This window comes from Crocuta crocuta, unplaced genomic scaffold (genome assembly GCF_008692635.1).
Source record: "Crocuta crocuta isolate KB4526 unplaced genomic scaffold, BGI_CrCroc_1.0 scaffold180, whole genome shotgun sequence".
Taxonomy (NCBI): domain Eukaryota; kingdom Metazoa; phylum Chordata; class Mammalia; order Carnivora; family Hyaenidae; genus Crocuta; species Crocuta crocuta.
The window spans coordinates 3,651,332-3,674,118 of NW_027527549.1; the positions used below are offsets into that span (position 1 = coordinate 3,651,332).

The window sequence follows — 22,787 nt, forward strand, 5'->3', positions numbered from 1 at the left end:
GGCGGGGGTGGGAGTGGGGGATGGTGCATTTGGTTTGTGCTGGGTGCCTGTAGTTTTGCTTCACAGCTGCTCCCATCGGGATTTGTGTGCAGGTTGCATAAAGTACCAACAGTTTGTAGACCGAAAGCTTAAGTCCTTTGAAGTGTCAGGGTGAGGTCCTACCTGGTGTTCGGAGGGGCTGTGGGACCAGGCTGTCCCCAGCGCGCTCCCTTTATCGTGCTTTGGCTTCATCTTGCTCGGGTGTTGCCTGAATTCTGGAATACGCCGTTCGGCACAGCTGCGGGGGATGCGTGTCTAGTTCCCGGGCAGACGTCCCATCACTGGCGCATCCTCTGGGCCCCCCTCAGATGTGCCCTGCGAGGTGAGACATCTCTAGGGCCCGGCCTCTTCTCATTCCTCGAATGACCCATCGCCCTGGAACAAGCCTCTGGTCCTGGGTCTCCAAGTTCTGTGCCCTCTCATCTGTGAACTAGCCTTTGTTTTAAAAAACCCTTTCCTATTCCTACCGGAGAGGTAGGAAGTGCAAGAGACGTTTTAGAAAAAGCCATGACAAGGAAAGAAAAGTAAGAGGAAAAAATAAGCTGTTGTTGACTCAGGGTCCAACAGGCATTACTGAACCTGCCAGGTGATCAGCCCCGTCTGGGCCCTGGGGTCAGAGGGGCTTGAGGACTGTTCCCAGGCCCCTCTGGGAGGCCCCGTAGAGCCTCCGGCCTTGACAGAGACAGTGTACAGAGACCATCTCAGGATGAGGTCCTTGCTGTGGATGGATGACTGTCTGTCCTTGGTTTTCTGGGAATCTAACACATTTAGATCTGCTTTGAGAGGTGGGAGCACCTCGGGCAGATTCGTTTCCTCAGTGTAAGTGTGAACGAGCGGCTGCTCAGATGGGCAGGGAAGCAGGAGGCCATGCACACGGCGGGCATTTCTCCTCCGCCAGCTGCACGGTGCTGAGCGCTGTGCTCTGCATTCATACCACCGCATGGGAGTTGGGTTTGCTAAGAAGCAGGACGGAGGTTCCTGAGTGACCACAGCCCTTAGGGAAGTGGGAGGTGCTCTCGCTGAGTGCTACCCATCGTGGTCAGGCTTGGTTCCACCGGACGCAGAGAGCACTTTCTAAATGGAGTCAGGTCACCTTCCGTTAAGGAAGTGATCTGCCTGGAGTCTGTCCTAAGAAACTGGGATGTTCAGCCTGTCTCAGCCCACTGTTCTCACAGGGCGGAAGGATTAAGAGTTTTAGATTTGCAACAAGTAATCTTTTTGTGCAGGAGCCTCATTGTGAAGGAATTTGTTATTTCAAACAAGCCAAGAGCTAGTGTAATACTTGAACACTCTGAACCTCTCTGTACTAGCCTCTGGCACTCACCTGAGCCTGGGTGGTGGTGGTGGAGGTTTATAAACATTTTGTGCCATGGGCTCCTTTTGACAGTCCACAGATGCTTTCTTAGAATTCGTGTGCTTTTATTTATAAAACACATATTTTGGGGGTTTTTTTGTTTGTTTTTTTACAAATAGTTTATTGTCAAGTTGGTTTCCATATAACANAAACACATATTTGAGATGACAAAGAAAAACAATTATATTGAAGTAGTTATCAATATTTTAAGACAAATTTATTATGCAGTAATATTGTGCTTTATTCATTCCTTAAGTAACGTGTAGTGAGTGGCAGGCTTCAGAACTACTGTAATTTCCAAGTAGCAGTGGGTGCAAATGGTATTTTTAAGATATGTACAATAGCTGCTATGTCATTTGAAAATACCTGTGGGTTTTTTTTTTTTTTTTTGAGAGCAAGAGAGATCAGGCATGTGCACATGCATGGGAACCGGGGCAGGGTAGAGAGAGTCCCAAGCTGATAGCGCAGAGCCCAACGCGGGGCTTGATCTCAAAAACTGTGAGATCATGACCTGAGCCAAGATCAAGACTTGGACGCTTAACTGACTGAGCCACCCAGAGACCCAGAAAATATCTGTGACTTCTACTGGGGCCAAGTCCCAGAGACAGATAATGCTATGGCGGTTTGTTGCTTAGTTTTGTAATGTACAGAGATGCTGTATTTCAGGAAGAAATTAGTTAAAAAAAAAAAAAAAAGGATCAGTTCTGTCCAACCAGAGAAAGCTTCACCACCACAGACTTTGAGGTATCCCCCTGCATTACGAGTCTTCAGAAATTATTCTTTTTCTTTAGCCAGCTCTATCCTGTCTCCCAGCTGTGAACCCCTCCCCCCCATCCAGAACATACAGGGAACAATGGTTAGTGATGTGACAAGCTATTTAGCAACTTGCAGAGAGAAAATTACGAAGTGAACTATTCAGTTGAAGAGAGGTTTCTGCCGATATTCCTAAAGCTAAGAATCTGTTGTCTCCATACGTGCAGTCCACAGCTGTGTGTTTACCCCCTGCTTCTCTCCCGTGGCTCTCTCCTGAGCCTCCTTTTTTGCCTCCAGCCGCACAGAGGATTGCCGGCAGCATTCCAGGGTCTCTGACCACTGGCCTTGAACGTGGGGCTGTTCACCACAGCACAGGCTCAGAGCAGAACTTTCCGTACTGACTCCTCTCCAAAGATGCCCTCCAATTCCTTTTGGTCCCGTTCAGGAGGTGAAGGAGGAGGAAAAATTTGGAGGATGTGAAATTCGACTTCTAAATACCCTTTTATAATATTGTACCCACTTCATTTTCCGTCTCCGTCAAGGTGGGTCTTGAACGTGGCCTGAGATGGTTGTTGGAAGTGTCGTCAGGCTTTGGAAATACTCCTGTGAAAACCATCGACTCCAAAGGGCATGGGCTTTGGGGTGGGGCCTTTTCTGAGCGAGGCACCAGCCTTGGTCGCCGAGCTTACTCAGGATAGCAGTTGATGCCGCTTCCTTGCTGGAAGACCAGGGCTACACCTGCACTTGAACCCCCTGGGAGGCGTTAGCTATTTCTCATTGAGGCAGTTGTTCCCAGAGCATTACAAGGAATCGAATGTTTTTCTATTCTGATTACAGATGTTCAACTTCTTTAAAAACACACAAACAAATGCTTGAATAAAGTGAAATGTTTTCATGTAAAAAGCTTTGTCAGCGNGCTGAAACCAGATCTGTTTTGAGACTGTGACCCCAAATACTTCAATGCTTCACCTAAATATAGTCTGCTTTTAATTACCTACACTCGTGGGAGAGGGCAGTGGTGTGGAGAGTCCAGAAGTCGTGGCGCTCACGGAATGAGTGCTGCTCTAAGTCACTGTGTTTTGAAGACTTGACTCATAAGGCATATGGTCTGGGTTCACTCTCCTGGTCCTTCTGTTGAGGATGTTTCCTGTTGTACCCAGAAGGTGGGTCTGCCCTTACCCCTTGCCCTCCAGCCTCCAACCCCAAGCCCCTAGTCCCTAACTAGTTCTATAAGCCAGTCAGCACTGAGCTGTCCTTTCTCTGTAAAATCCCCCCGCGTTTTATCATGCACATGGAGAAACTGTAATTGTAGTTTTGTGATGTTCTGACTTCTTTTCAAATGGTCCCTATGTGACCTTGGGCAGCTTACTTCTCTGTGCTTCCATTTCCTTATCAGTAAAAGGGAGATGATACTAGTACTTAGCTCCTAGGATTGTCTTGAAGGTTAATATTTTAAAAAATAATTTTTTTCATGTTTTATTTATTTCTGAGAGAGAGAGAGAGCGCGCGCAAGCAGGGGAGGGTCAGAGAGACAGGAGATACAGAATCTGAAACGGGCTCTGGGCTCTGAGTTGGCTGTCAGCACAGAGCCCGACGCAGGGCTCAAACCCACGAACCGTGAGATCATGACCTGAGCCAAAGTCAGACGCTTAACCGACTGAGCCACCCAGACGCCCCTGAAGGTTAATATTTATGAGGCCCTCAAAACAGTGCCTGGCATATAGTAAGTGTATTAAGTGTTTGCTGCTGTTACTGTTTTCACGGAATGAAAAGAAAGGTGTTCTAGTTCCTTAATTTTTTCAGCAAATATTTCTCGCTCACTTACAATCACACAGAGCCCTCTCACTTTAAAAAAATTTTTTTTTAAACATTTATTTATTTTTTGAGAGACAAAGCATGATTGGGGAAGGGGCAGAGAGAGAGGGAGACACAGAATCTGAAACAGGCTCAGGCTTGAACCCACGAACCGTGAGATCATGACCTGAGCCAAAGTGGGTCGCTTAACCGACTGAGCCACCCAGGCACCCCAGAGCCTTCTCACTTTAATGCTGTAAATAAGAACCTAAAAGGAGGGGACCTAGGGGTACCTGAGTGGCTCAGTCGGCTGAGCATCCAACTTCGGCTCTGGTCGTGATCTCCTGTTCATGAGTTCGAGCCCCACGTTGGGCTTTGTGCTGTCAGCCAGAGCCTGGCTGGAACCCTCCCTTCCGGCGTCTCTTTGTGTCTGCCTGTCTTGCACATGCACTCTATGTCTCAAAATAAACATTGAAAAAAAAGAGAGAGAGAGAGGATCTAGAGTGGGGAGGGGCAAATGTAACCCTGTTTATCTAGATGTATTTGTTTTTTTCATTTTCAAGTTCTGCGAGCGACCGTGGCCCGGAACGTGTCTGTGGCAGAAGGGAAGGAGCTGGGCCTGAGCTGCAACATCACCACGGACCGAACAGATGACGTCCGGCCCGAGGTGACGTGGTACTTCAGCAGGACGCCTGACAGCACTCTGCCTGGCTCCCTCGTGCTGGCGCGGCTGGACCGGGACTCCCTCGTGCACAGCTCCCCCCACGTGGCCTTGAGTCACGTGGACGCACGGTCCTACCATTTACTGGTTCGGGACGTTAGCAAAGAAAACTCCGGCTACTATTTCTGCCATGTGGCGCTCTGGGCACCCGGACACAACAGGAGCTGGCACAAGGTGGCAGAGGCCAGGTCTGCCCCGGCCAGCGTGGACGTGACCTGGCTAGGTGAGTGGCAGGGAGGGCGGGGTGGCTCTTTGCCTCCCCTGGGATATGGGGGTGAGTTAGGGCGCTGCGCCTTTTGCATGATCTTGGTATTCTTTCCATCCGGACGAGCACACTTTAGCCAGGATAGACCCCAGGGTGGGGGCAAGGGAGGTAAAGTAGGCTGAAATAGAATCTGGCAGGCAAGGCAAATGTACATAGTTTCCTTTTGTTGTCGAGATTTGCAGGGCCGTCCCTGCCGAAGGGCTCTTTGAAATGGATCTTCCTTGAGTCAGAACACTGCCTTCTTCCTTTCCTTTTCCTATAGTCTCTGGCAGGAGCTGGCGCTTCCCTAAAGCCCAGAGCAAAAAGAGAATTCCTTCGGAAAATGGAATGCACTTTTTTTTTTTTTCACTGAATGCCCTGGAATCCCAAAATGATGTTATTTGCAGATGCCAATGCAGTGGAAGGGCCTTCCTGCTCCCTGGGCTCTTCTGGTGGGTTCTCTCCCTGGCTGCGAGTCCCCATGGTTCTCCCTGTTGGCCACCTTGACCCTCCCTGTATAACGACTTGGCACGTATGTGAAATCATCGTGCCCTCCTCTGTTTTGCCCCTCTTATCTTCCCCACCTCTTATTTTCCTACATGCTTGCCCTCCTCCCCCTGCCCCCAGGGCTGACTTTCCTCATTTTTGTTACTCTCTTGTAATTAATTACAGGGATGCTTCAGTGGGTGGGGGAGGGGGGGAGAGTGAGCAGAGATTGGGGTGCACCACTCCTGGGGTGCACCACTCCGCAGCTGGGGACCGGCTTCAGACTCTTCTGTTTTGGACGTGAGCTCTCTGCCGGCCCCTGGCTGTTCTGAGCCTGATGCAGGCATCGGGCATCGCTGTGATTGTCAGGAGGTCAACCAGATCTGTAAAGGCCCGGAAATCGTTCCCTCTGCTGTCTGATGCTAAGCACCTTCCCTCTGTGACCCCCATCCCGCACTTACCTCTTCCACGGCTCCGTGCAAAAACATCTCCTGGGTCAGCGGCACATTCACTGTCCGTTCCTTCCTAATTCGTTTGGCAGAGAGGGGGAGTCGGCAAGTGGGCCGGGGGGAGCGGGGGGGAGTTGTGCAGGGAGAGGACGAGGCATCAGAGGGAGCAGAAGGTATGGCCGATTCAGAGTGAGACCGGGCAGGGTGCTAATCATCCCCAGTAGCAAAGCGATCCTTTGATATCTGTGAGGTGGAAGGAGCAGGTTTCTCTGGCGAGCTTCTCTTCCTGCCGTCTGAACCCTGTGCGAGAGCCTCACTGTGAAGTACTGAACTGCAACAATGTCGGCCCAGCCCGAACTCTTCCTTAGCAACCTTCAAAATAAAACAGATGTTGTCAGTGCCGAAAGATTTTTCATCTCTGGAGCTGAATTTGTCTCCCGGCTCTGATCCTCGGTGCATTGTGTGCTGCTGTCAAATCCCAGCACCGACACTTGGNGGCCCCTTTGAAGTGCTGGTGCACTGATCCCGGCATCGCCCGTGGGAGATGCAGAGACTGTCAGAAAGCAGGAGGGCTGCTCCGGGAAGGAACGGGCTCCTTTTAAGTGGAAAGGATTTGTTGGTGGCTGTGTCCTCCAGAGAGCGAGAAGAAGTAGAGAGACTAAATGGTGGGGAAAGGCTCCGCTATTATCCCAAGGGTCCAGTTGTTTGCGTTCCCCGCAGAGCGCCAGCACCGCCGTCCGGAATGCCATCACCCTCATGCTGACCGAGGGAATGTTTGCAGAACCCCCACTTCACATGGCACTCTGCACATACATGGGGGGCACTCGGGAAGCACTGGCTGAACAGATGGATAAACGTGGACAGGGTTAAAGTGTGTGCATAGGGAAATAAGACTTGCAAAGAAAGCAGTCATGTCCAGCTTACAGAATGTTCCGAGATATTTGTGCGAGGGTAACTCTCGGGCGGGGTGTAAGTGGTAGAAAAGCCGCCTGTGTTCTCTTTCTCCCTCTTAAATCTCCTCCTCTTTCCCCGTGACTGTGACTCACTGCGTTACAGCTGCTGGGACACTTATCAGGGGTGAGTCGGGCATGAGCACAGCAGCAGACCCTTCTCCGGGACCTCCCATTTGGACTCTGCCCAGAGACAGAGGCGCCTGGCCTGACACTATAGGGTTATCTCTAGATATTCACCATGTATGTGCATGCATGTGGGACCTTACCGCATGCACCTTGGGGCCTGTTGGAGGTGACTGAGAGGTGGCCAAGAAAAATAGGAAGACGGGCCACCTGCCAAGGACTCGTTTATGTAGGCCATCTGATGTGACGTGACCATGGAATGCTGTCACAGAAGGGTTCTTGTGAAAGTTGGTTCCCTAGGCAGGTGTGACGCAGAACTTTCAGTTTTGCTACTTGACAGATTAAAAATAATAATCACCATTTACCAAACACTTACATACACCGGGCACTGGGCTATGGGCTTTACAGGCATTAAATATTTGGTCCCTACAGTAACCTTGTGAGTGAGGTAGTGCCCCTATTCCCATCTGAAAACCACTGATTTTTATTTTGGTTATGATTTTGAGGGTCAGGGATTAGGGAAGGCCTCCCCAGGGTTCATTTCTTTTTCATTTTTAAAAAAACATTTATTCAGTTTTGAGAGGGGGGGGGGAGAGAGAGAGAGAGAGACATCATGAGTGGGGGAGGGTCAGAGAGAGGGAAACACAGAATGGGAAACAGGCTCCAGGCTCTGAGCTGTCAGCACAGAGCCCGACATGGGGCCCAAACCCATGAACCGCGAGACCATGACCTGGGCAGAAGTCAGATGCTTAACCAACTGAGCCCCTCAGGCGCCCCTCCTTCCCTCCCCCCGCCCCCAAGTATTGTCATCTTATGTGGAAACATTCTGGACTTTGGGAATCAGCTTTCCTTCTGAAACTCTAGAGTGTGAAGTCTTAAAAGCTGGGCCGTTCTTGCTTGGGGTTGGTGCAGTGAGCAGAGAGGAGGGACTTGAGGCTGATTGGGGTCTACTTGTCTCGTACATTCCATTGTGTTGACCAGACTCCAGGGCAGCGATGTGCGCGGGTCTGGTGAGTCCAGGAGCACTTGCAGCTGCCAGGAGGGCTGTGATGATTCTGCAGAGGGTAAGAAAAAGCCTCTTTTACTTAGGATTGATGTCCTACTTTTGAAGGAGGGGAAAAAAAAGGATTTAAGTTGGCTTGCAAAATGAAGCCAGATTTAACGCAGGAGACATAAAAATAAAATCAAGATCAAAAGGGGTAAGAAACAAATCAAAGACTAGATATCGCAAGGTGGTTGGGTTCCATTAGTGAGCTGCACTTGAGCGCTGCATTTTCTTCTGAAGTTTTGAAGCGTTGCCGCAAAAGGAAATGCGATGGTACAGTTCACCTCTGCTGAAGGAAACCAGAGAGAGCCGAACTTTCTGTCGGCACTGCATTCATGTGCTTTTTTATGTAAGGGCACTGGAGACTGTAATGGACAGTGCTTTCAACTGTTCCTTTATGAAAGGCCCTGAGTGATTGTTTAAATGGATGTTTCTCATATCCACTCTGTAAAAGCAGAGGGCGTAAATCTTAAGTGTGTGTGAAGGGTTTCTGTAGGACGCTGTTACTATGAAGGACAAATGTCGTTTTGTGTTGACCTAATTTGGGGTATGGCTAAAACTAGAGAAATCTGGAGGAATGGCGGGTTAATCTGCATAGTGGGCCATCTCTCCCTGCAGTCAGATGTCTGAAATGAGCCTTTGGCACGAGTTGGATCCCAATCAGTTTATGGTTGAGCTCTCTGCCCAAAGTACCAGACTTCTGTGGCGTTAATTGGAGGGCGTTCCGCGGGTTTTGGCTCCAAGAACGGGGAGGCAGAGCCGAGCTGGGCTTTTCAGTGTCGAGAACCTGATTTGCATTCTTCCCCACCAGAGGACTGTCCCCTCTTCCAGCAGAGTGCCAGCGAGGAAGGTGATTCTTTTCCTTTAAAGGGAGCTGCTGATCTGCTCAGTACTTGGTAGAGACTTCAGAGCTCCGTGCCATCCGCAGGAGATAAGATGCAGATCTGCAGAACCTAATGGGCAGCCGTTATCAGCTCTCTGGCCAGGGTTATCTCTGAGGGCCAGTCTCACGTGGGCCAGTGCTGGAGAGTGGGGATGCGAGCCACCACTTCCTAAGCATCTTATCTTGGGTGTGTCGATGGAGGTTTTTAGGCTTTGGTTTTCTAGGCTTCGTGGAATGCCACGTATGAAGTGCTTAGCAGGTGCCTGGCACTCAAGTCCTCTCTACCTTCTCTGGACAGCCGTAACGAGGATTTACTGGTGTTGGGGGAAGGGAGGGTCACTATGTAACATGCTCTTGCGCACCAGGTTCTTTACCAAGCAAGACATAGGAGTGTCTCAGGGCACGGAGGGACGGAGGATGTGTGTCCCAGAGGCGGCTGATCCCGAGGGGAGGGGATCGAGCTGACCACACCAGCCCCTTTCCTGCCCCTGCTCCCAAACCCGGCAGCTCCCTCTTTCTTCTCTGGGATCAGTGACGAGGATGAAGAAAGTTCCTCCAAATGTTGCTACTCTTTTCTCTGAAATGGCTAACGCTTGAAAACAACCTCATACTAATGGGTCTGCTAAGGTGGGGTAAAGGGCCTCCCCCAAACAACAGGTTTTTATAGACTGTTTAAGCCTTGGAGAATGTGTGTTACGCAGATGATGAGAGTGGCAACTCTGACAATTAGTCAACCTGTCCGCTGCCCGCATGGAACCTGCGCAGCTTAAGGGAGTAGAACTGGCGTCGGCAGAAGCCAGGGCGCTCCGGAGCGTCTCGCGTCCCCTCTAACTTGTGCATGCGGTCTGCTCATCTGCTTAGCTCTCCCAAGTTCACGAGGCTTCAAAGCAGGTACCCTGTCACACGTGGTTCAGGATTCGTGCCTTGGCTCTGAGTACCGCCCTCATCTTCTGGGATGTGGCAGGCTTTGAGAAAGTGTGAACAATCGGGTGTGTAAGGAGTTTGCGCACTTTGGTTCTGGTGGGAGCCAGGCTATGATTCTGCTCACACATGCGGTGTAAGACCCGAGGCTTCCTACATAACACCTCTGAGCTTTGGGTTTTGCCTTGCGTTTTTTTTTTCCCCCCATAGTACCTATCTTCATAAGGTTAAGATAAAGCAAGAATGCAAGGAAAAGTGTATAGCACGGCACATGGCGTATAGAAAGTCCTCAGTACTAGCTGCTGTGATCGTCGTTGTAAAACAAGTATAATAACACCATCGCTATGTAATTATTGTCAGAGAAAAAGAAGGCAATCTGTGTGAAAACGTCCAGTGCAGGCCCTACGCACAGTAGGCACAAATTACCTGCTTTAATAAATTAGCCGAGGCTTCTGACGGCCTCTCATTGTTTTCGAAAGCTGTGACAAGGGAGTTCAGTGACATGCATTGAAAAAACCAAGTCTTTCTTTGGGCAGGGGGTGGGGAGACTATTAGAGACTGTAGCTTCGGGGGGAGGGAGTGTGTGTATGAGCGGACAGCTTCCTGGAGCCAGATTAGGGAGCAGATCCTTGCTTCTAAGAATGGAAGTGATGATGTCATGCTTAGGCTGGCCTCCATATTCCGTGCAAGGGCTTACAGAGTGGGGCAGTTGTTTGTTAATTTTTTAACTTTTTGGAATATCAATGTAAAAAGAAACTTATACGGAAGTGGAAAGAGCCGTCAACTTCAGTCATCACCAGTATCATGCTAATTGTATTTGGTCTCTCTTCACTCTTGCAGACAGACAGATGACAGACAGACAGACAGACACACACACACACACACACACACTTTTTCTGGAAGAATTTAAAGCATATCCCACACTTTAAAGCACATCCAATGTCATTTTGACCTTAAGTACTTTAGTGTGCAACCTTAACAGATAAGCATTTTTTTTAAAAATATTTTTATTTATTTCTAGGAGAGAGAGAGAGAGAGACACAGCGTGAGCAGGGGAGGGTTAGAGAGAGAGGGAGATACAGACTCTGAAACAGGCTCCAGGCTCCGAGCTGGCAGTCAGCACAGAGCCCGACACGGGGCTCGAACCCACGAACCGCGAGATCGTGACCTAAGTGAAAGTCGGACGCTTAACTGACTAAGCCACCCAGGCGCCCCAACAGATAAGCATTTTTTAAAACATAACCACCATTGCCTTCTTAGCCGATTTCTTGATGAGATCAAGCAAGATAAATCAGGAGTGAAACGCTTATGCCCCCACAAATGAGCATTTTTCTGCAAAATATTAAATGTATTCCGATTCAGCAGGTGTTTTAATATCTTTGATGTGCGTGGCACTTCGTGCGTGACACGTACGGAGGAAAGAGGTAGGTGCTCCCTGACCCCGGGAAGAGTCCTACGGAAGGTCCGTAAGACGTACATACAATAAAAATCAAAGTTCAAGGCAGTGTGCGGATAAAAGCCTTAGAGAACGGGGACCCTGGTGGGTGTTGGGTCTCTGAAGGTTTGTTGAGCAGGAAGTACAGCCATGACAGGTGAATTTAAAGCAGGCGTTCTCCGGTAGGGAGGGTTCGTAGGTTACACAGAAGACGTATGTTCGTGATGGAGTTCAGGGGACCCGCACAGTCTCCGCAGGCCAGGTTTAAAATTGTAAAACAACAGGGTTGCCTGGATGGCTCCATCGGTTAAGTGTTCAACTTCGGCTCAGGTCATGATCTTGTGGTTCGTGGGTTCAGGCCCTGCGTCAGGCTCTGTGCTGACAGCTCGGAGCCTGGAGCCTGCTTTGGATTCTGTGTCTCCCTCTCTCTCTGACCCTCCTCTGCTCACACTGTCTCTCTCTCTGTCAGAAATAAATAAAACATAAAAAAAATAAAATTGCAAAACAACAAAAAAGGAACGTTTCTACCCATGCCCCAAAACAAAAGTGAAAGAAAAGCCCACCTGTACTCCCACCATCCTGACAGCAGATCCATGTCTCCTCCAGGAGTCCAAGTCCAAAGTCGACCTGAAAGGCTGGTGGCCAGTTCCCATGGCCTTGAAACACCCCTTAAATCACTGGCACCTGCGCCTTACAAGTTCACAAGCCAAGTACCCACCTAGTTTTGTTCATCTTTGCAGTAGGGCCCTCCCGTTTGGGGGCCTAAGATTCAGTCCTAACAGCGAAGGAGACCAAGCAGTCAACGTGAGTCTCCTGTCGCTGAACTAGACTTGCACGCGCTGTGCCCCGCTGTGCCCTGCCTGGTCTGTGTTCGGCTCCATCGGGTTTAAGCTGATTCCCTTGGAGGTGGGGGTGGAGTGGAACGGGAGACGCTGTTCATTCTCTATGTCTCTATTCAACGGTTGCCTGCCCTAGCAGGTGTCCTGCCCCAGCAGGTGTCGCAGGTGTTGAGGCAGCGGGATGGCAGGAGGGAGGCCGACAGCCTGGGGGCATAGGCGGAGGTCAGGGCGTGCAGAGGCCATCCCAGTGGAGAGCAGAATGTATGTCAGGAGGCTGCAGGCGAGGAGGCTGGACCGGCGGCGTAGGCTCACACTCACCAGCGCCTCGCGTGCCAGGCCAGGGAGTGCACTCTTCACTCTGGACGCGAGAAGAAAAGCCGTGGGAGGTTTAGCACCCAGACAGCCTGATAACTGTGTCGGCCGGGAGGTAGGTTGGGAGGTTATCATAATGGCCTTAGCTGGAGGCAGAGAGGGCCGGGATGAGGCTGGTGCTCATGAGGTTCCCACTTTTGTTCACAGATATTTATAGAGCACCTACTGTGTGCAGGTGCTGGAATGCAGCAGTGTGAGACTTAGGGACCCTCGGAGTGGGGAGTGGGACATGGCACACGTCTTAAGCAGAGGTGACCTGGAGAGCGAATGGTGGGTGTGGCAGCAGGAACAGTAATTGGGAGGTTAGGAGGAGGAGCTGGCCAAGCCTGGAGTGGGTCAGCGGTGTGTGTGTGTGTGTGTGTGTGTGTGTGTTTACATCTGCACGTGCATGTGTGTGTGTACGAGTGTGTGAATCTGTGCTTATGTACGTGTGGATGAGTGTGTGAGTATGTGCTTACATTGTGTGTGTGTGCTTACGTCTGCATGTGCATGACTATGAATGTGTGCTTATGTCTTCGTGAGCATGCATGTGTGTACGAGTGTGAGTGTGCTTATGTCTGCATGTGCATGCGTGTGACTGAATGTGTGCTTATGTCTTCGCGTGTGTACAAGTGTGTATGAATGTGTGTTTATATATGTGCGTGTGTACAAGTGTATGCGTATGAATGTGTGCTTGCATGTGTGTGTTCGTGCACACATGTATGAGTGTGTGCATGTATGCATGTGAATGTTTACAGGTGTGTAACATGTATGAATACGTGCCGTGTGCACGCATGTTTGTGCATGAATGTGCTTGTGTATGTGCACGCATGTCTGTGTACACACATGTGCCAGTGTGTGGTTGTGTACATGTGTTCATGCATGTATGAGTGTGGGTGTGAATAGCTTGTGCATGTGTGTGCTCGTGTGCATGTACAAGCATGTGTGCTATATATTTGCGTGCATGTGTGTGTGCCCGCACTTGTGTGTATGTGTGTATGTGTGTGCGTGTGTGCATTGGCAGAGGCAGGTGGGGAGCGAGGTGATGGTACCAGTGTGGTACGCTGTCCGTGTCATGGAAACACGCCCCTGAGATGCTTGGAAGCCAGCTCTGTGCGAGTGTTAGGGTCTGAGCCTAAGGAGGAACCCAGGGGAGTGACGGGGTTCCAGGATCCGGGGAACGTGCTGGGGGGCAGCTGGGCTGGGGCCGGTGCTTCAGGAGGAGCCGGAAAGAGAGCTGCTCTGCTGGGTCAGCACGGGAGCGAGTTTTGCCCACCTTCTCCATGTGCCTCGTGGTCTGACGACTGGTGTCTGCTTTGCTACCATCTTTCGTGGTAATTTTAATAACAGCCTTTCTTTTCAACACGCCTCTTTGGGGGAATTTGCTCAAGGGAAGGAAGAAATCCATGAAGGACTAAAGGGCTTATTGTTAAGAGCTGGTAACTGATAAGGAAACAGAAGAAAAATCCAACAGGTTGCTTCGTGGCCATTTGGATGGTGCCGCTCGTCCAGGCTTGGGTTACGCCCCATGGCGGGGAGCTGCCTCTCTGGGTGAGATTCCTGGTGACAGTGCCACACCAGTGTCATTGCCAGTCACGGCATTCCCTGGGGTACAGTTCATCGCGCTAGGCCGTGGTAGTGAGAAAATAGTTTAGAGAACAGGGAACTTGGTTCATCCCAGAGGTGAGGCTGTTCTTGAATGGTCATAGATGGGATATGGCCCTGGGTTCAAGTCCCACTTTTGAGCTGTGTGGGCACGTGACTGACCTCTTTAAAGCTCTGCTTCCTCAGACATGAAATGGGAATGGTGAACGGTAGTTCACAAATATACACATATGTCTGTATGTGTGTGTGTGTGCGTGTGTGTGTGTATACATACACACACGTGCCAGGCATCAGTTAAAGCACTGTTATATTTATTTTAACGCTTTAAAAAAAAACATTTTATCTTTACATAATCTCTGTACCTGTCGAGGGGCTCGAACTTACAACCCTGAGATCAAGAGCCACACCCTCCACTGACTGAGCCAGCTAGGCGCACCGGGTAGATTTTAACTCTTAATTCTCAACAGCAGCTGTGTGACCTAGTAACTGTTACTCTCTCTGTAATAGCGGAGGCACCAGAGAGGTTAAGTAACCTGTCCATGCACATGGCAGGTAGTGGCCAAGCCAGGAGTCAAACAGTCTGGCTCCAGGTCCCCGCCTCTCCCCCACTGCGCTTTACTCCCCTCCGTTTGTTGTTCCGGTTACCATGGAAACACAATGAAGGGTCTTTGCCCAGGACTGCAGTGGCCACTCATGCAGTGTCGTGAGCCCTCCTGGTGTGGCTTCCAGGTCAGTCCTGACGGAGGGCTGCCATCTTGGCACACACCTGGCCAGTCCACATGAGGGGAGCCCGGCTGTCCTGTCTGCCATCAGGCAGCTGTGGCCAGGTCCCCCAGGAGGACAGGAGCTGAAGCCTGGGACGTGGAATGATTTGGGAAGGTCGTGCCTGACGCGTGCCATGGAGTAAAGGCATTTGGGCGGTATTGATTGCGCAGGTGGAGTCACCGCAGAGGCAGCTTGGGGTGCTGGCCCTCTGCCCAGGAGGTGGGACGCCCCCCAGCTGTGTGACTCTAGCAGTCCATGCCGTTTGCACAGCACCCCCTTCCCGGCACGGCAGGCACCTGTCGCCGGCCCGGGTACCCTTGGTTTAACTGTATGTGCCGCAGGGTCCACCCTCCCTTGCAGTTAACGGCTTGCGAAGGGGACATCTGATGGCATTACGGTTTTGAGTTCTTTCCATTTCCTGGCCACTGCATCATTCTTGGAGAAGTCATATGTGACGCATTTTACTAGAGGTGTAAATCACAGAAGAACAGCTCCTTGACCCCAGCAGTTTATCATCTGGATGAGTCATAAATAAAAGCAACGTTAAATAAAGCAAAACTGTTTGATTGGGGTAATGGGAATAAAGAGAGCTGTAGCAGACGGAAAGTTCCATTTAGGGAGAATTCACTTCTTCCTAGCGGGCCATATGCCACAGGAGAGGAAGGTAACTTTCTCCAAAAGCCAGGCAGCACACCTTGATTGAGTGCCTACTGCATACAAGGCTGTGTATTTGGCATTTGGGGATGGGACCTTCATTAATGGTAATGACGGGGACGCTGCTGTATGAGTGTACCTCCCCGGCTTACGGGAACCGGGAGAAAGGGTGCCACACTCTGGGGCCCCAGGAGGGGGACATGGGAGGTTACAATGGAGAACGAGTGGAAGTTGGCAGGGTGGTTGGGAGGAGAGGACCACTGCCAGTGGGTGACCGTGGTGGTGTGACACGGAGTGGGGGTGTGACATGGTGCGGGAGTGTGACATGGTGCGGGGGTGTGACACGGTGTGGGGGCAGAGAACCTCAGATCGGGGAGAATGACCCGGGGCGGGGGGGCGGAAGGCCCCAGAGAGGTTCTAACACCAGTTCCTTGGCAAGCGTGGGGGCATGCCTTGGGGCCAGCGGAGGCAGAAACATGGAGTTGTGAAAACGGTTGAAACGGGCGCACAGAACCTCCGAGGAAGGAGGGGTTTCACACGAGGGGAGAATAAGGCTGTGATGCGGTTAGGGGATGCCAGGAGAGCGCCGGCTTCCCTCCTGCCCCCGACACAATGTGCACCTGCAGGGAAGTGGAGTGGTCCCAGGAGGGCAGGCTTTCCCAGGGCCAGGGTCCCACGAGCTGGCCGCGTGCGGGAATTGTGCGGGAGAGTTCTGGGTGGCAGTGACGAGTGTTGTGTGGGGGCCCGAGGATGGGTCTTTACTGATGACTGAACACATTGAGCAGAAAAAGTCAGAGGACCGGGAAAGTGCAAAGGAGGGTCTGCCGGGCAGCTGATGACCTGAGGGCCTTGCCTTTGGGGCCTGGCCAAGGATGGCAGGAACCAGGCCAGGGTGGGGATCGGCCTCGAGGGCTGGAATGTTCTTTGGGACCGGGTTTTCCCGCGCTGCTCCAGCCGGTGCTTTGGAACTCCGCCGGCACGGCTTGGCGGGCTGGCTTTCCCAGGCACAGCCTTGGTAGAGTGTCAGCACTGAGCCTCTCCGATCCTTCTCTGAAGACTGACCTCCTGAGGAAACTGAGTCAGCCCCCAAGCCTACAGAAAGGTCAAGACTGATTGCCAGACGTTTGGCTTCTGGCCTTGGGAGGTTTCCCCAGGCGGTAGCGTCGTACAAGTTTTCCAAGAACAGACTCTTTCTGGACCCTTCCTTTCCAGTGCAAAGACTCTGATTCCCTTCCCCGTGGTCGGGACGGTGGGCATTCGATGGTCAGGACTGGAGTAGCCCTTGTGTCGTTCTTTTTGCTAATTCATTTATCCTTGCCCCCGACCCCCTTCTCTGTCATTCAGAACCGGACTATCAGGTGTACCTGAATGCTTCTAAGGTCCCCGAGTTTTCGGACGACCTCACGGAGCTGGAGTGCCGCATCGTGGACGTGAAGGGTTCGGAGGCCAGCGTCCGCTTCACGGTGTCCTGGTACTACAGGCTCAGCCGGCGCAGTGATGACCTGGTGGCCAGCGAGCTGCTTGCGGTCATGAATGGGGACTGGACCCTGAGGTACGGAGACAGGAGCCGGCAGCGTGCTCAGGACGGAGACTTTATATTTTCTAAGGAGCGTGCGGACACATTCAGTTTCCGAATCCAAAGGACCACGGAGGAGGACAGAGGCAATTACTACTGTGTGGTGTCCGCATGGACCAAGCAGCGAAACGACAGCTGGGTGAAGAGCAAGGATGTCTTCTCCAAACCTGTCAACATATTCTGGGCATCAGAAGGTAGGCGCTTTGTTCCTGTTCACTGACGGTCTGTTTTGGCCCCAGATCATCCCCACTGGGCGCTTTTACGTGCCCCGTCTACCTGTAGGCTCACTTTCCGCGCGAAAGCCCCGAAAATGCAAACTCAGACGGCTCTGGCATTTATCAGCAGCGTGAACCCCTTCAAGATGCTGATGCTTGAGGGGGCTCAGTCCCAGCGGGAGAGCTGGGGCTTGGTGGGTGGTAGACACCGGTCTCATAGGTGCCCGCAGTGTGCAGAGGCTCAGCCCTTGACACATGCTCTGTGGGGTGGTCTTGGGTCTTTGGGGTGTGTTTGTGCCTGCAAGTTCCTGCTGGGTGCAGACTTGTTTGCGGAGCCACAGATGAAGGGGCGGCCACAGGCCATTGCACCGGCCCCTGGAGCGTCAGGCATCCGTTCGGAGAGATCGTTTCTGGGGAGAGGGGACAAGAGCTTGAGGGAAGCGATTTTCTCTGCTGCGCCTCCTCCTAGATGCTCAGAGCACTGGCTGCCTTGGGACCTAGTGCACTCAAAGTTTAAAAGAACATTGTTTTAGTGTTTATTTATTATTGAGAGACAGAGAAAGACTGTGTGAGCCGGGGAGGGGCAGAGGGAGGAGAGACACAGAATCGGAAGCAGGCTCCAGGCTCTGAGCTGTCGGCACAGAGCCCAACATGGGGCTCGAACCCACGGACTGCGAGATCATGACCTGAGCCGAAGTGAGCCACCCAGGCGCCCCTGGGCTTTGGAAGTTTTAATTGCTGCCAGGCCAGTTCTCCTGTGCAGCCAGGGTGGAGTAGCCTGGTGAAGATCATCAACCTTTCTGTCTCGGTCCCCTGCCCTCTTCTAGAGTCGCCGTGTCCCCTGGCTTGGTCGTTTCCTCCCACACTCACACCCTACACTAGACTGTCTCTGTTGTGATAACCGAAAGCCCTCCGTNGTGCATGTTCATACCTGGGAGAGTGCCAGAGAGAGAGAGAGAAAATCTCAAGCAGGCTCCATGCAGAGCATGAAACCACGAACTGTGAGATCATGACCTGAGCCAAAATCAAGAGTTCAGTGCCTAACAGTGTCACCCCGGTGCCCCTCTGAAGTAACTTTCATCTCACTTCTCCCTCCATCTTTCCATCCCCCAAGCCCCTGGGCCCCCACTCACTGCTCTTTCTTTCATTTTATAGCCAAGGCATATCATTTGTCTGTTCTTGGTGTCTCCAGTTTTCCCTCTCCCTGTTCTTTCTAGCACTTTCTCCGGTCAAGCTTTTGGCCGCCATTCCTCATGTTAAGACTGACATACTGCAAAGTCCAGTCGTTGGTTACCTTACTTGGCTTAGGATCTAGTGCAGGCGATCGCTCCCTCCTCCCAGAAATACTTTGGTTTTTGCTCGGCCGTGGGACACTGTCCTCGCTGGGCTTCCCTCCTCCCTCACATCTCTTGCTTCTCAGCCTCCTTTGCTAGCTCTTCTTCGTTCTCTCAGACATGAGCCCCATCTAACCATACTGTATATACTTGTTTATTTTGCTCGTCTTCCTCCGCTAGCGTGTAAGGGGAGGGCTTTCCGTATTCTTTGTTTACAATGGCATCCCCTGGAACGCAGGAGGCCCTGCGTACTTGTGTAATTAATCAGTGGATGACCAGACTCACGGGAGAATCAGTGGAATCCCGAGAACCAGTGATACTGAAGAGGCCCTACGTGACACACGCATCCTGCTTCCTAGGTTCGGTGGAACCCTGCTCCCACCAAAACCCTACATAAGAATTTCATTTGTTTAGCTAGACTAGACTATAGAATTAATAATCTTATTAGGGGATAAAAAGAATGTGTTTAATTCGCTTATTCATCCGTTCGACAAATATTTAAGTACCTTCCAAGTGCCCGAGTTGTTGAGCGGTTGTAATAATGATGACTCCTAATATATATATGCTTAGGGATGTCGTTTTCCGCAGAGAAGCAGGGGGGTAAGAACGTGCATAAACCGAAAGTGAGTGTAGCCACGGACACTTGCTCAAAATGTGAAAGCAGTATCTCTGTGGACAGGACTAGATCTACAGGTGGGTGTCCCAGTCACTTGCGTCCTAGTCTGTTCTGACCGTGACCATCCTGTGATCAAACAGAAAGAACCCATTCCTTCCTTGCTCTGCTTCTCCAAGCAGACTTTCCACCGCCCTGCAGAACCCTAGGGGAAGGGAGGCACCTGGGGTGGCCGAGAGCCCGATATGGGTGTTGGGCTCAACCACGTCTCCCCCTGGTCACAAAGCGTGAGCTCTGCCTCCTGTCCTGGAAGGCACCAGAAGTCTCCCAGTCTCCCTCATGCCCATGAAGTCATTTCAGACTGTTTGGCTTCCAGTGGGGTGGCTTATAGCCTGCTTACAGACACACGTGATTTCCTTTCCGAGTTTCCAGATTTTCTTAAGGGCTGTGTGCGGCAGTTTGTGCGTCAGTTCCAGTTCTGCTGCCGTCGTGCTACTCTCAGACACCCACCTGTTTTAGCCAGAACTCACCTCTTTCTGGTACTTAATTCCAGATTCCGTGCTTGTGGTGAAGGCCAGGCAGCCAAAGCCTTTCTTTGCTGCGGGAAACACATTTGAGATGACTTGCAAAGTATCTTCCAAGAATATTAAGTCGCCGCGCTACTCGGTTCTCATCACTGCCGAGAAGCCCGTGGGGGACCTCTCGAGCCCCAACGAAACCAAGTACATCATCTCCCTGGACCAGGATTCTGTGGTGAAGCTGGAGAATTGGACAGATGCCTCGCGGGTGGATGGCGTGGTGTTGGAGAAAGTGCAGGAAGACGAATTTCGCTATCGAATGTACCAGACGCAGGTCTCGGACGCGGGGCTGTACCGTTGCGTGGTGACAGCCTGGTCTCCTGTCAGGGGCAGCCTGTGGCGAGAAGCGGCAACCAGTCTCTCCAATCCTATCGAGATTGACTTCCAGACTGCAGGTGAGCGGGGGCCCCTGTTGAATCACAGACTGAGCTAGAGAGAGACCTAGGATCTTGGTCTGGTGGCTGAATCGTTGTTTTAAAACACCTTTCTTTATTGAGGTGTAATTCACGTGCCAATTAGGTCACCCATTCAAAGGGCCTCGCTCAGTGGCTTTCAGGACATTCACAGTGTTGTGCAGCTGTCACCACAGTTGATTATAGAGCAAAATGTACCTCAAAGGAAGCCTGTACCCCTTAGCTGACACCCTTCAGTCCCCAGCCTCTCAGCAACCACGGTCTTCTTTGCATCTCTATAAACTTAACCTGTTCTGGACACTTTCCATTAATGGAATATAATATATGGTCTTCACACCTGCTTTCTTTCACCTTGATATAGGATTTTTCTCTTTTTTGTGTGCCTGCATTCTTACTTGTTAATTTTCCAGGATATCCATGACATGGATCGGTACTTCATTCATGTTCGTGGCTGAATAATATTCCAGTTTACGGAGATGCTACGTTTTGTTTGTCTGTTTATCAGCTCAAGGCCATTTGGGTGTTTCCGGTTGCTGGGCTATTAGGAATATTCCTTGTGAACATTCGTGTGTAAATTTTTGTGTGTAAAGACGATCTTTTTTATTTATTTTTTAAATAGATGAACCCAAACTCAGCTATTTTAGATCCTTTAGAGAACACGGTGGAGTTCAAAGAGAGGAGGGAGCTGGACCCCTAGAGGGGTTATGAATGACTTTCTGGAAGTGCAAGGTTCAGGGCCAAGACCCCATTGGCATCCAGCCCCATGGCCTTCACTCTTCAGTGGGTCTTTAGGGGTCCACAGGACGGAGGGTAATGGGGTGTCATTTTGGTTCAACTTAACAGAGCAGTATTTCCACGTAGGGGAAGAGCATCTGACCTCATGCCTCCCCTTGCTTTGGGGCTAGAAAAAGATTTCCCATCAATTAATCGCGGTACCAGAGCTGGGGTGGTAGGGATGAATGTACCTGTCCACCAGTTCGTTAAGAATAGTTATTGGTGGTATTCATGTATGGGTAGATCAGTTAAAACACTGGCATTTTTGTGTCTGTTTCTGAATGGATTTTATCTTTGGTTAAAGTAAGATGTTTTTATGCTCCCAGGTGGGAAGGTCTACTTTTTTTTTTTAATGGCATGGAGATGTAGTCTCAGGAAATCATTTCTTTTCCATCTGTGCAATTCATGAAGCTCTTCTGAAATCTCTGTGTATGTGTGTGTGTTTCAGTAGGTAGGTTATTTAAAAGTTTTTGATCCCCAGTTTTGTTTAGGGTATCAAAGTGAATGATCATCATTCGTGAGTTTAATGTTTTTTTTAATGTTTTTAATTAATTTATTTCTGAGAGATAGAGCGAGCGAGCAGGGGAGGGTCAGAGAGGGAGGGAGACACAGAATCTGAAACAGGCTCCAGGCTCTGAGCTGTCAGCACAGAGCCCGACGCGGGGCTTGGACCCACGAACCGTGAGATCATGACCTGAGCCAAAGTTGGACGCTTAACCGACTGAGCCACCCAGGCGCCCTTGCTTGTTTGTTTTTTTATTAATAGCTTTACTGAATTATAGTTAACACAGTGGAAAATGCACTCATGTAAAGTGTACACTTGAGTAGTTTTGAGTATATTCACAGAGTTGTGGGCCATTGCCACAGTCTTTTCTAGAATTTTTAATCACTCCAGAAAGAAACTCTGTACTCATTAGTCTGTGCTCCCCACTCCCAGCTCCTGGCAACCACTAATCTTTCTGTCTGTATAGAGTTGCCTCTTCTGGACATTTCACATAAATTGAATCACGTATGTGGACGTTGGCAACTGGCTTCTTTCACCTTATGTGCTTTCAAGGTCCGTCCATGTTACACTGTGCACCAGTACTTCATTCCTTTTTATGGCTGAACAGTATTCCATTGTGTGGATGTACCACATTCATTCATCCATCCGTTGACGGACATTGGGTTGTTTCCACTCTTCGGCCACTGTGACTAATGCTGGCATAAACATTAGTGTACACGTTTTTGGATGGACATAAGGGTTCATTTCTCACCTGGGAGTGGTGCTGGGTCATATGGTAGCTCTCTTTAACTCTGAGGAACTGCCACATTGTTTTCCAAAGCAGCTGCTCAGTTTTACATGCCCACCAGTGATGTGTGATGGTCAGTGTTCCGCACCCTCACCTGCTCTGGTATTCTCCATCTGTTTTATCAGAGCCAACCTGGTGGGTGTCAGGTAATATCTTATTGTGCTTTAATCTGCATTTTCCTAATGACTGCTGATGTTAGGCATCCTTTCGTGTGGTTACTGGTCATATGTGTAGTCTTTGGAGAAATGTCTGTTCAGATTCGTTTACCGATTTTTAAATGGAGTTATCTTTTTATTGTTGATTAGTCGAGTTTTTCATAGGGTCTTGGATACAAGCCCTTTGGTTTAAAAAATACCTTCTCCCTGGGACACCTGGGTGGCTCGGTTGGTTGGGCCTCCGACTTCACCTCAGGTCATGATCTCTTGGTTTGTGGGTTAAAGCCCCGTGTCGGGCTCTGTGCTGAAAGCTCAGAGCCTGGAGCCTGCTTCCGATGCTATGTCTCCATTTCTGTCCGCCCCTCCCCTGTTCACTCTCTGTCTCTCAAAATTAAATAAACATAAAAAATTTTTTTTAATTAA

At 50.5% G+C, this 22,787-nt stretch overlaps 1 protein-coding gene across 1 annotated transcript in view; it reads left to right on the plus strand.

Moving 5' to 3' along the window:
• Positions 1-22,787, plus strand: part of PTGFRN (prostaglandin F2 receptor inhibitor) — a 65,759-nt gene that overhangs the window by 28,997 nt on the left and 13,975 nt on the right. Inside the window, exons 4-6 of the mRNA XM_077767843.1 lie at positions 4,504-4,884; positions 16,759-17,184; positions 19,706-20,125. Of these exons, the coding sequence (XP_077623969.1) occupies positions 4,504-4,884; positions 16,759-17,184; positions 19,706-20,125 (1,227 nt within the window). The remainder of the gene's footprint in view (positions 1-4,503; positions 4,885-16,758; positions 17,185-19,705; positions 20,126-22,787) is intronic.